The sequence below is a fragment of the Zootoca vivipara genome, chromosome 8 (genome assembly GCF_963506605.1).
Source record: "Zootoca vivipara chromosome 8, rZooViv1.1, whole genome shotgun sequence".
In the NCBI taxonomy this organism is placed as follows: Eukaryota; Metazoa; Chordata; class Lepidosauria; order Squamata; family Lacertidae; genus Zootoca; species Zootoca vivipara.
In genome coordinates, this window is record NC_083283.1 from 23,261,235 (window position 1) to 23,274,197 (window position 12,963).

The 12,963-nt window shown below is 41.3% G+C and overlaps 2 protein-coding genes and 1 non-coding gene across 3 annotated transcripts in view; 2 read left to right on the plus strand and 1 right to left on the minus strand.

Moving 5' to 3' along the window:
- The first annotated feature begins 310 nt into the window (after positions 1-310).
- On the plus strand, positions 311-3,608 carry RPL30 (ribosomal protein L30). Its single transcript, XM_035126287.2, has 5 exons — positions 311-404; positions 540-590; positions 1,772-1,917; positions 2,693-2,823; positions 3,511-3,608. The coding sequence occupies exons 2-5, from the start codon at positions 570-572 to the stop codon at positions 3,558-3,560; spliced, it is 348 nt and encodes a 115-aa protein (XP_034982178.1). The 5' UTR covers positions 311-404; positions 540-569; the 3' UTR covers positions 3,561-3,608.
- Positions 3,198-3,333, plus strand: LOC118090578 (small nucleolar RNA SNORA72). Its single transcript, XR_004693274.1, has one exon. It is a non-coding gene; the product is annotated as a small nucleolar RNA SNORA72 (small nucleolar RNA).
- Positions 3,609-7,228: 3,620 nt separating the features above from the next.
- Positions 7,229-12,963, minus strand: part of MATN2 (matrilin 2) — a 64,685-nt gene continuing 58,950 nt past the window's right edge. The window contains exons 16-19 of the mRNA XM_060277695.1: positions 12,662-12,814; positions 9,891-9,953; positions 9,271-9,381; positions 7,229-7,877 (exon numbers count right to left, since the gene is read on the minus strand). Of these exons, the coding sequence (XP_060133678.1) occupies positions 7,750-7,877; positions 9,271-9,381; positions 9,891-9,953; positions 12,662-12,814 (455 nt within the window). The 3' untranslated portion in view covers positions 7,229-7,749. The remainder of the gene's footprint in view (positions 7,878-9,270; positions 9,382-9,890; positions 9,954-12,661; positions 12,815-12,963) is intronic.

A 12,963-nucleotide genomic window follows, 5' to 3' on the forward strand; every position in this document is an offset into this window, starting at 1 on the left:
GGGAGCCGCCTCCTCTCTAAACAGCCCGCTACTTTCAGAATGGCCTTTACAGTTCTTCTCTGTCAGCCTTCTCCAGACCAGTCTACCTCAACCTTGGGTCTCCAGACGCTGTTGGGCTACAACCGGGGGATCAAGTATGATGGGGACCGTAGTCCCAATACTGTTTGAGAAACCAAGGTTGAGAAAGTCTGCAATAGACTTTTTTCTATCTCTATGGTACCATCTCGAGGCTTGTGCGCATGCTCCACGCAACGCACTTCCCGTTTGGGAAATTGGCCGCGGGGAAATTTCCCCCTCTCGCGAGCGTAGCCGTTCTCGGCGGCCGGGCCGCGTGGTTTTGCGCGTTGCATTGCGGGAGCTCCTTCCTTTCCTCGCTGCCCGGCCATCTTGGAGGTGCCTCTCTGGTAAGCGGGTCTCCCCGGGGTTGGGTGAGGGGAGCCGGTGGGGGGCGGGAGCCAAGTTCACGCGGGGCGGGGGGCGCACCAGGTGGGACTGGATACGGTGGGACGTTAATTCTCTCCCCGTTTTCCTTGGCGCAGGTAACGGCAGAGTCGACGTGAGCCGACAGGATGGTGGCCGCCAAGAAGACGGTGAGAGGAGGAGCTGGGCATGGGGGGCAGCAGGAGGGCAGAAGGGGCTTCATGTGGGGAAAGGCAGAAGCGGGAGGAGAGGAGGGTGATCTTCGGGGCGAGGAGCCTGTGAAACTTTGGTCCAAAGCCGGTTGTAGAGTCATTAATTTTTATTTAATCGTCGGATTTTAATTTATAGATCGCGGGTTTTTTTTAAAAAAATATTGGCTTGCTTCAAAGCACAGCCTAATGTGATTTATTTGCTTATTTGGTGGAGCGGTATGCATTTCATAAAGAGCATGTTCTTGGTTCCTTGCAGCTCCATAGGCCATTGCAGGGCTATCCTTGCCAATCCACTACTTCAGTGTTAGTTTCCTAGGCTTTTGCTAGTAGACATGTGTGCAAGGAGTACTGTGTCTCTTCTATACATAAGGAGCTGCCTGTGGCCTATTTGCACAATGGTGGCTTTATATGAACTGTATCTCTCCGTATGTATGATGAGTTGAATGTAAGGTTGCAGGAGAGTGGTGTTGCATGTGGCCTCAACTTTTCTGCTTAATCAAATGGCAGTGAAGTTGGATTGTTTTTGAGAATGACAGGTGTATAAATTGTGGGAGAGGCATGTATTTTCTGTCAGCATAAGGCTGCAGATTTCCCATACTTTGTAAAAACCCAGGCCCACTGAAATTACCAGGTTTTTAAAGTAATTTTTAAAGACTTTGGTATAAAAGAGATAGAATTAATGGGTTTTAGTTTTAGAAAGCAGAGACAATAGTGTGAGGGCAGGGAATGTGTTCAAAATTGTCAGTAACTTACAGTTTAAGAGATATATCCTATCAGCATGGCTATGTAAGTTGTATATTATGAGGAACAAGTTTTGGGACTAAAGGAAAGCAGTAACTATTAAATACTATTTCATTGAGGATGTTTTTCCATTTTCTTCCTAAGACCCTGGGTTTTTTTTAAGAGGGAAAAAGTCTATTAAGTTTTAACATTTAAGTTCCTCATCATTATGCACTTGAATGTATTTTAAATTAATTATAAGCTTACAAAATGATGTGTTTTGTGTGATGCATATTCTTAGATGAGTGCAGTGTAGTAAGCCCAGACATGTGGAATATAGAACTTCATTATTCATAAGTGCTGTATGCATAAATGCTGGAATCATTTTGAAGTTGCCATGCCTCAACATTTTCTTTCAGAAAAAGTCCCTTGAGTCCATCAACTCTAGACTTCAGCTGGTTATGAAAAGTGGTAAATATGTACTGGGATACAAGCAGACTCTGAAAATGATCCGACAGGGCAAAGCCAAGTTGGTCATCCTAGCCAACAACTGCCCAGCTCTAAGGTAAGTGTTTATCTACAGCAGTTTCTCAACCTTTTTCTGACTTCTATTTTCTTCACTTCTCACTTCCCTCTGTAGCCCCCTAGTCTCATGCTGTGGCCCCCCCATTTATGTGATTTTCATCTGTGGCCCCCTTGGAATATTCTGACCCCTGGTTCGGAAACTGATGGCCCCTGGTTGGGTAACAGTGATCTACAGTACTGAAAATTTGAGTTTTTGTAAACAAATTGAGCATGTTGTTTAGATGGCCAGGGTTTGTTTTTTTTCAAGTGGGACTCCTGTGCACACTTGCCTGATGGCAAGCCCCATTGAACTAAATTAGAATTACTTTTCAACAAGCATGCATAGTATTGTGCTGTTAATCTTAGGTGTAATCTCCCAATAAAATAATTTTATAAATTAAGTTCTTCCAAGTAATGATGAAGGTAGACTTGGTCACATTTTCACCATCATATTTTGCTCTTTATTTATTTATCTCTTGGTAAATGGGAGATAAATAAATCTTGATACCAAGATCCAAAATGTACTGGAAGTATTGATTTAGCACTTAAACATGACTATTTTTGCTATGGCATAGTAATGTTCCATAATCCCTTATAAAACAAAGATATCTTTATAGCTGCTAGACTCCCCATCTAGGTAGTAGAAAGTTGCAGGGATAAATCATGAAGACTTTCATGAGGAATGTTTAGTGCTTGTGAAATTTCCAGCCTGTATTGTAGATTAAAATCCATAAATTTAAACATTGGTTTTGCTTCCATGTGTGTTTAATTCTCAGGAAATCAGAAACTGAGTACTATGCTATGTTGGCCAAAACTGGTGTGCACCACTACAGCGGTAACAATATTGAATTGGGTACAGCTTGTGGAAAGTACTACAGAGTGTGTACACTTGCCATCATTGACCCAGGTACGTATTTTATTTGGTACCACAATACCCTTAGATATGCTGAAGAGTCTTAAGGTGATTCTACCGAAGTCCATTCATTACGTTCTCTGGAAATTGTCCTGATCCTAAACCCCCAGCTCTTCGCATATTTATTAAAGAGCACAGTCGTGTAGAGCTAAGTCATAGTGAACTTCACCAAGCTTGCATTATATTGTAGTCTGAATCAATTAATTCTGGTGATACATAGGAAAGCAATCTACAGGTCCCTGAGAATATAAATCCAAACCACTCCAACATCTTCAAAATATCTGGTCAGTTTAAGTAATATCTTACTGTATAAAAGCCATTACTCTCAAACTACTCATTAAGGTATTGCATTTTGAACTTTTAAAGCACTGCGAATATATTCTCGCTGTCCTGATATTTCAGTGATCAGGGCAGGCTAGACATTCGCTATATTATAACTATGTAGTGTGTCCCCAGAGCTAGTTTTGCCTCCCTAGTTCTGGTTTTTAACTGCAAGTAACATCTTTAGAGTGTGCTTCCCCATGTAATTAGAAGTTTTGAATTTATGCTGGAAAATGTTCATATGAATGCACGTCTAAAAGGAAGAATGGGTTGTTTGGGATCTTGATACGAAGAATTAATTGTCCAGCACCATTTGCTGTGAAGTGTTTGTTAAAATATGTCTTTCCCCCCTCCCAACAGGTGATTCTGACATCATTAGAAGCATGCCAGAGCAAACCAGTGAGAAGTAGATATTGCTGAACTTTACATTTTGTGTAATAAAACTGGTTACAAATCTACCATTGGCAGGAGCTTTCTTGAGTTGTATATATTCATAGTTGCAAAACATGAAGACCACAAGATTGGGGAAGCCAGGTCTAGGGTATGTTACCACAAACTTTGGAACACTGATGTGCTTTTGACTGCATCTTTAGTAGAAATTGTGCTACCTTATTCTCCATCCTCTAGAATGTAGTGCCTCGCAGCTGTGAAAGCATAATGTTTTATCATACTTGGCTCAAAACTAGTTCAGGCAACAAAAATGTCAATAGTCACTCAGTGAGAAAGGGAGGCAATTGCTTAACAGAATTTATATTAATGGGAGTTTTGTGAATTTGGGTTGTCTACCAAAATGCCCTGCCCATTTCATCTGGTAACATTACTGGCTTTGTCATGCAAGCCTGTGGCAAGTAAGGTATGAATTTGCAAACAAGGGTGCTATCAATTGAAAATGATACATTACAAGATTGTTACTATTTCCTACCGTGTTTCTCATATTATAAGTCATGTCTTATATTAATTTTTTTCCTGAAAAAAACACAGCATGGCTTATTTTCAAGGGATGTCTTAATTAAAAAATAAGTACCGGTACCGGTATCTGTACAGACCACAGACCTGCTCCCACCGGGTCTTCGCGCGCGGCAGGCAGAGGCTGCAGCCGGGTCCTGGGGCTGCGCGCGCGGCAGGCAGAGGCTGCAGCCGGGTCCTGGGGCTGCGCGCGCGCGGCAGGCAGAGGCTGCAGCCGGGTCCTGGGGCTGCGCGCGCGCGGCAGGCAGAGGCTGCAGCCGGGTCCTGGGGCTGCGCGCGCGCGGCAGGCAGAGGCTGCAGCCGGGTCCTGGGGCTGCGCGCGCGCGGCAGGCAGACGCTGCAGCCGGGTCCTGGGGCTGCGCGCGCGCGGCAGGCAGACGCTGCAGCCGGGTCCTGGGGCTGCGCGCGCGCGGCAGGCAGACGCTGCAGCCGGGTCCCGGGTGTCCGCGCGCAAAGGCTACAGCCGGGTTCTGGGGCTGCACGCGCTGCGCGCTGAGGCTGCAGCCAGGTCTCGGGGGTTAACGCGGCAGCAGCAACCCTTCTTTGCCACAGACCTTATTTCACCACCCGGTATGGCTTATTTTCGAGGTATGCCTTATATTTTTCCACCTCAGGAAAATCCTGCCATGCCTTATTTTGTAGGGATGCCTTAAAATATGAGAAACACGGTACCCTCCCTTCACCCTAAGGTGAAGTTTCAAAAATTAAATAGAATTAAAAATGGGGCTTCTGGGTTCTGTATTCGAATGGGTAAGTGGTCTGGTTGCTGCTCTAAAATTCAAAAATAATGGAGATAATAAACAGTAGCCTTTGGTCTGATAATCATAAGTGAAAATCAAATGTTTTCAGAAATATTCAGAGGTGGCTTCCAAGTGCTGAAGCTTTATTGTATTCTTGCAGCTCAACCAAAAGTATTTATATAAATTCTCTAATGATCAGAACTTTGGTTTCAGGGGCACTTCTGTTTCTTACAATGCTGGGATAAAAATGTCTTACGACTGTTTAAGCTCCAGAAGCCAAAAGGTCTTGGAATCAGTAATGTTCTTCCTTGGCAGCAGAAAGGAGTCTGGGATAGTAGCTTGAGATAAAGCCACTAAAAAACTAGATACTGGGAAGGAAACAAGACTGTTGGGACTTGGGCTTCACTTTTCACGTAATTCAGAGTTGGAGCTGCCTGTATTTCTTAGACTATTAATGCTGAATTGTGCAGTTGTAACAATAATCCAAATGTGCATTGTGGCATAAAAGCCATTTTCTCAATGTACTAAGTGGACATTCCCTCTTTTGCCTTATTGGCTGATATTTTTGGAGTGTACTTGCATCTAGTGCCATGTTCTTTAGGATATTGTATGTTACAATATCACAGGTATCCCAAACTTGTGTTTACTGGTTAACATGAGTGGGGGTTTTGTCAGGAGCTGTATGTACCGTGTTTCTCATATTATAAGACACGTCTTATATTTATTTTTTCCTCAAAAAAACACACTATGGCTTATTTTCAAGGGATGTCTTATTTTTTTCCTCCTCCTCCTGCCGTGGCCAGCATTGCTGCTGCTCCTATCACTATGTCTTATTTTCGGGGTATGGCTTATATTCCTTGAATGCTTAAAAATCCTGCTATGGCTTATTTTATGGGGATGCCTTAAAATATGAGAAACAGGGTATGTGCTTAAACTTGCTAGCCAAGGTGCTCCTACCAGTGCCTCAGACTATTTTCCCTTGAGGGTTAAAGCATCTTTCCCCATATTGGTATTACGGGCCAAGCTTGGGAAGCTGCTTGGTAACATGTACGTGTTTCCACTGTCTCAATTAGATCAAAGACTATATAATAGGGCCTTGTATGTCAAGCCTAAACAATTTAAACTTCTTTTAAAAGCACCATTTTAATATTTCATAGCTTATCTCAATTGATAAAAAATATTACAATTGTATAAAAAATTAAATCTTGCCATTTTTTTTTGCAGTCAATACAAAAATGCAGTCTTGAAGTACTGGAACCATAAATTCTTTCTTCCAGCAAGAGACTGGCTCTTTTACATAGCTTAGATTTGCTCTCTTCATATGTATAAATATCCAACTCAGCACATACTTTTGAGAACACCATCAGTATCTTAATCGATTTTCCAGGGCTTCCATTCTTTTTGACATTTCTTCTAGTAATCTTAAATTAAGGAAACACCTCTTCACTCTTATTTATAATATTATAAAGTATAGACTACAGCAGCACTGTATAAATACCGTATATTCTGGCATATAAGACGACTGGGCGTATAAGACAACCCCCCAACTTTTCCAGTTAAAATATAGAGCTTGGGATATACTAGCTGTATAAGAAATACGAACCGGCGTATAAGACGACCCCTGACTTTTGAGAAGATTTTCCTGGGTTAAAAAGTCTTATATGCAGGAATATACAGTAGTTAGGAATTTTCAACCAACTTGTACATAATGAGGATCACATATAAGGATGTTCAGTAGAAGTAACTTGTCCTGATTCTGGTCTTCCTAGAGGCATGAAGATCAGCACTGTGTATAACAGTATATTGGCTTAGGTAGGCCTTTGGCAAGGGTAAGAGCAATAGGCCTGATCCTGCTGTAATAGAGAGTACTGCTATGCTGTTGCAAATACACTTCTAGGTATATCAATGAGAGGAGATGAGTTAGCCTGTTTCCTACACTTCTTGCCTGCGTGTTCTTGGCTGGATTGGGCTGCATTTGTACTTATCAAAGGTCATCCAAGAATTTATCATTACATGAAATAACCACATCACCCATTTGTAAAGTGCACATGTAAGCCCTACGCAGGTGGTGCACCTTTTGGGATTTAAGTAGCCTATGAGACACAGGCCTAACTACCTATTTGATGCTCGCTATATTCTTTATTTTTCTGAATTGAAACTGCATTACAGTACAGTGGTGCCTCGCTTAACAAACGCCCCGTAAGACAAAATTTTCGCTTAAAGAAAGGATTTTTCTAGCGGAGGTTGCCTCGCTAGACAAATTCGTTTTACGAAAAATTCGTCTAGCGAATTGCGGTTTCCCATAGGAATGCATTGAAATTCAATTAATGCGTTCCTATGGGCAATTTTTTTAAAAAAATATATTCAATGCATTCCTATGGGATTCGCTAGTCAAATTTTTCGTTATAAGAATAGACCCGTGGAACGAATTAAATTCGTCTAGTGAGGCACCACTGTATATATATTGGCCGCAGTTCTGAATTTTGGTGTGGCCACTAGAGGGAGCCTGTGCTCCACATTTATCACCACTAACATTCTTTCAGAAAGCCACCAGATAAGCTAAAATTGCCCAGCTGCTATTGCTTGTGCCTCTGATCTCAGCCTCCCTGACACAGTTCAACAGGCAAAGGGGGTTCAGAGGAAAATCCTTACATCATTAATGAAAAGCAGAGGTTCTAGTGGAATAGAAGCTATGGATGCCATGCAATCACCCCTTTCTGTCTCTCCCACCCCACTCCCCAAAATACTGTGGATGCTGGCTATTGAGCTATTTAGAGTAGATGGGATTGCAACCAACGGGATTTGCATCCTATTAAAGACTAAATGTGATTTAACTATAAATCTGCGTGTTAATTTGAGGATTTGCTGTATTACTTTATCAGAAGCTGAGAATTTATGAAATAGGTATATAAAAAAGGATATGTTGCCGTGTTAGTTTTTTAACTTCAGCATTTGCAAAATTCTGGAACGTCGTAAAGTTTTCACATTTACATGGGTCTTTCTTGTCTTCTGAAGGATTTCCTGAAAAACAGATGGGAGAGGTTTAGAAAACCATACTGTAACACATTAACTAAATACAGATCCATGCTAGAAACATTACTCACTTGGATCTGTCCTATTTTAACATAATGAAGGTCATCAACAAGAAACTATGAAGTACAAAGGAAACTTATGAAGCTGGTTGAGAAAAACTTTTTACCTGTCAATTTTTTATTAGATTTAGTCATGTTTGCTCTATGGCTGAAAGTAATGCATTGATACTAAAAGGGCAATCCATGACAGATGAATCTTAGATCTGACATAAGAGTTGCTCCAGTTGGGACAGAGGAAACATTTCCACCTTCAATGAGTTTGAGGACTTGAATCCAAGGAACCCTTAATCTCTTCCAAGGGGTGATCACTGACTGGGATACAAGGACCAATTTGTTCAGCAAGGAAGCTTGAGAAGCTGCCCCATAGTAGGATAGATTTATTCAAATTTTTACATAATTTCTACTCTACATTCAGTGTTATTCAAGTGTACTGGCTATTGAAAGTTCCCCATGGTTGCAAGTATCTGCTATCTAATACTCTTTAATGGAGATGACAAGATTTAAACATGAATCAGAATGGTAGCGTCATCTAGGCAAATCCCTTGCAATGCAGGAATCTCAACTAAAGTGCAACTAAAATATCTGTGTCTCAACTAAAGCACCTGTAACCTATGCTTAAAAACCTCCAAGGAAGAAGTGCCCACAACCTCCGGAGGGAAGTTCCCATGCCAAAGCATGTGCCCTGCAATTGAGATTATAGTCACTTTCATAGCAGTGCAACATGCAAAACCCAGGATCAAAACAGAAACTTGTATAATCCGTGTAACCCTTCTGAGGGTTGACAATCATGCAGGACAAGAAGTGCATAGCCTGCTGGGGAAAAAAAAATCTCAGGGTTGGGATTATTTGAAGTAAACATTTTTGCACTGACTACATTGATAAAATTGAATACTTAATGCTTTCCCAATTCATCACAAATCCAAGCTGATCCAGCAAAGCCCTCTCCATTCAGATTCAGACTTTGCTGTGATGAATTACAAGTAAATAGCCAATAAATAGAGTAGAGTAAAATGGTACGTGTGTGTCTGGAATGGACTACAGTCATACCTCGGTTTAAGTACGCCTCGGTTTGAGTATTTTCAGTTTAAATACTCCGCAGACCTGTCTGGAACGGATTAATCCACTTTCCATTACTTTCAATGGGAAAGTTCGCTTCAGGTTAAGTACGCTTCAAGTTAAGTACAGACTTCCGGAAGCAATTGTGTTTGTAAACCGAGGTACCACTGTACTTCAGTTGTAGGTGGGAATTGCAACTGAGGAGGGGTCCTCCTGTGTCGGAGGATAAATAACCATGCTAAAGTGCAGAAGGGAAGTAGATTTACCTGAAGCTACTTTTGATCGCAGCTGTTTTTCTTCAAAGAGATACTTGTGATGCACTGCAAAATTGGAACAGGCAAGAACGTCTGTGATTGCTAGGGTAGCTGCTTCGGGTTCTGTAAGGAACCATAAAAAACAAGACATTTTAATATAGTAAGCCACGTTTTATCTTACATATTTTCCTTATTGCCATCCAGCTTTTTACTTTACAAGTTTTGTGTATTTGTGTATTTTAGTGAAAGAAGACTGCGTGCACTGTGCTAAAAAACACAATTCCTCAGTTTGCTTCTTATGTGAAGCTTTTAGATTAACCCAGATCTACAGAGATAATATATAACATGCACAGTATGTTTTCAAAACTAAAGAATGGATTTAGTTGAAACGTTCTAATTTTAAAAATACTTGCCTGCCTGAACTTCTACATAAGGTTATGAAAGAGCATGTGTTGCATATGGATTTGCACCCATTTTATATTGATATAAATACTTAAAAACGAGCTCAGCAACAGCATTACAATGAAAGTGGCCTGATATTACTTTTTCAAGAAATGATTGAGAATGACAAATGCTTAGTGGAGAACTAGGTGAGCTGGAAATGGAAGATACACAGACTTAGAATCTCAAACCTTGAGAATGTGCATCTTCTGAATAAAGCACACTTGCTGGCAAATCCTGGTGGCCTTTCAAACCTGTAAGAAATTTTGTCAACATGAAATAAAATGGCATTTCTTGCAGAAATCGGAAACATACTAATGATCTAGAATAAACTGGGAAGACTAATGATATTTCAGTGTGATTTAGATGGCTAGAATTGTTTTTGGACAACAGAAAATCATTCAACAGGATCGTTTCAGTTGTTACTGCTTGTTCTTTGCTAAGTCATCATTGAATATATATGCATATGTGCTTTGGGAGGTCATGGTCTTGCCTGCAGAAACATGTATTACTTCAGAGAGTATGAAAAATGTTCCTCCTATTGCAGAGGTTGCCACAGATAAAAGGTGAAATAATTGTGAGTGTAGGGATAAAACACAAAAAAATACAGGATACCTGAAGGTGGTATGATGCAAAGTGGGTTATTTGTCAATTATCTGAAGGTGCAAAGGGAAGCATCTATTAGAACCCCATTATTTATTCAATGGATGAGAAGAGGCTGTTTCTCAGTAGGAGACATATTGCTAAAGTCTGAACCTGAGCTTATTTTCAAATAATGTGGACTTTGCATTTCGTTTTATATTTATCTATTATATTTATATGAGAGTTTGTTATGTGAAATGACCTAGGGGGCAAGAATGTGTTGCTATAAATTGATGCCAGTAACATTGTGGGAGGGCAGGAAAAGGAAGATACCGTATATACAAGACACTTGTGCTACATTGTCTGACCAGGACTCTTCTGTATTTTGAGTTTGTAACAGAAAACTGCTCACAAGACTTGCAACCAGGGAGGTGGGGGGAGATTACCCAGGCAAACTATGAGCAGAAACATCTTAAGCTTAGCAAAAACTAGTGGTGGAAGACAACTAACTTTTTTTACTTGCCTCCCAAATTGCCCATGGCTACTGCAAGTGTATTCACCTCAGTCTCCTAGGACTATCGTAGAAGCAAAGGCTAGCAACTGACAGGATGGGACGAAAATGAACTGCTTATTAGGTTTGGGGGGGGGGCTTACTGCCTCCCAAAGAGGTTTTGACCTAAAAGTTCTTTGCCTCTGACAGCCAGTGTGGTGTAGTGGTTAAGAGCGGTAGACTCGTAATCTGGTGAAGCGGGTTTCCGCTCCTCCACATGCAGCTGCTGGGTGACCTTGGGCTGGTCACACTTCTTTGAAATCTCTCAGCCCCACTCACCTCACAGAGTGTTTGCTGTGGGGGAGGAAGGGAAAGGAGAATGTTAGCCGCTTTGAGACTCCTTAGGGTAGTGATAAAGCGGGAAGAGAAGTGCTCCTTTAGCTGACAGAAGGACTCCTTTCATGGGATCCAACCCAAACTTTCTGAAGTGAGGGGCATACAGTGCTACCTTGGTTCTCGAAAGTCTTAGTTGTCGAACAAATCGGCTCCCGAACACCACAAACCCGGAAGTAAGTGTTCTGGTTTGTGAACGCTTTTTGGAAGCCAAACATCTGACACGGCTTCCAATTGAGTGCAGGAAGCTCCTGCAGCCAATCGGAAGCCGTGCCTTGGTTTTCGAATGGTTTCGGGAGTCGAACGGACTCTCGGAACAGATTAAGTTTGAGAACCAAGGTACCACTGTACTCTGTTTTTAGATTATGCATTAATGTGTCATTTTAGAAGACGGATTATTACTTGGTGAGAGAAGAGAGGGGGCAACACCACTTTTAAAGATTGTGCTTGCAGTCAACAGGTTTTTAAAAAAAGTATTTGCATTGAAATATTTTTAAAACCCTCAATCTGCTGCCTAATTAATTGGGGACAGCTTTAGTTTAAAAAAAATGGTTTAATCAGTTACAATCCTGGTAAAAACTAGAATTGTGTATGCCAGGCAGCATGATAAGCACTTGGGTTTTCAAAACAGATCCAGCACTAGTTATCTCCAGCTCCTATTGGGACATTTTCATACATGGCACTAAAAAGAGCAACTGAGATTCTTTCGAGCATTTGTGTCATGTATGAATGCAAGTAATGAACGTGGGAGAGAATATGGAAGATAAATGGAATGCAGGGTTTACATTCATGTTAGCAGCTGACCTGAGAGAATAGCGGCCGCCAGGAAGAAATTAAAATAAGCAATAGAAAGCCAGATCCATGGCTCCAAGAACTGGAATAAAACACTTCAAGCCTGGAGTCGTTCATTTCTGAATTTGTCTACTCATTTTTATTCTAAGAATCACTATGCCAAAGAATATGTTTTTACGGTGACTCCCTCCTTGTTGCCACTCAGCGCTGCCTGTGTCCTTCCCCTGTATTCCATCATATTCCCTCGGATGTGACTAATACTGACCAACAGGCCATCTTAACAGAAAACTATAAATTACCAAATTTCTGCGAAATATCCCCAAAGGAATGGATCGTGCATGGTGTTGTGGGTTTTTTTTAGCAGAACTGATGATCTTTCTGCAGTGTATAGGAAGGGGAGGGCGTTGCCAGTTCTCCTGGGTTTCCTAAGTTGTACATTTCATACATGACTTGTTAAGCTGGCAGAAGTAGTACAAATGATTGTATATGTCCCTGGCGTTAGAATAAAGTCATATATTCCCCAAGTGACAAACAGCTGAAATATTACTCTTCCCAGTGGCTCATTGCTCATTGTGTTTTACACATACCCCTGTGACTTTTGCAGATGTTCAAGACAAATGCTTAGATCGCTTCTGCCAGGCCCCAAACGCCTGCCTGCATTAATTGTTCATACAAAAAAAAAATTGAATCTGGGACAATTATTACCTTCACATATTCTCTTTTGCAGCTTCTCACTAATCTCTTCCATGGCACTGAAATCCTCCGCATAGAAAAGATGCTTGTCTGGAGGGTCGGAAGCGATTTCTCGTAATTCTTCCTCAATTGCTTTCCCTATTCCGATGGCATACATTGTGATTCCTAAAAAAATGAATTGTTTATGGTCAAACGATACTATGTTAAGGCACAGCATGGTCAATGGAAAGGAAAATGCTTCAGTGTCATCACATGACCCCTTACGCCAATGCAAGATAACTCTGCAGGAATGGAGATTAGTGGATATTTAGGGA

Coding starts and splice junctions, on each gene's coding strand:
- RPL30 (XM_035126287.2), top strand. CDS start 570: ATGGTGGCCGCCAAGAAGACG. Junction 591..1,771: donor TGGTGGCCGCCAAGAAGACG/GTGAGAGGAGGA, acceptor ATTTTCTTTCAG/AAAAAGTCCCTTGAGTCCAT. Junction 2,824..3,510: donor ACTTGCCATCATTGACCCAG/GTACGTATTTTA, acceptor CCCTCCCAACAG/GTGATTCTGACATCATTAGA.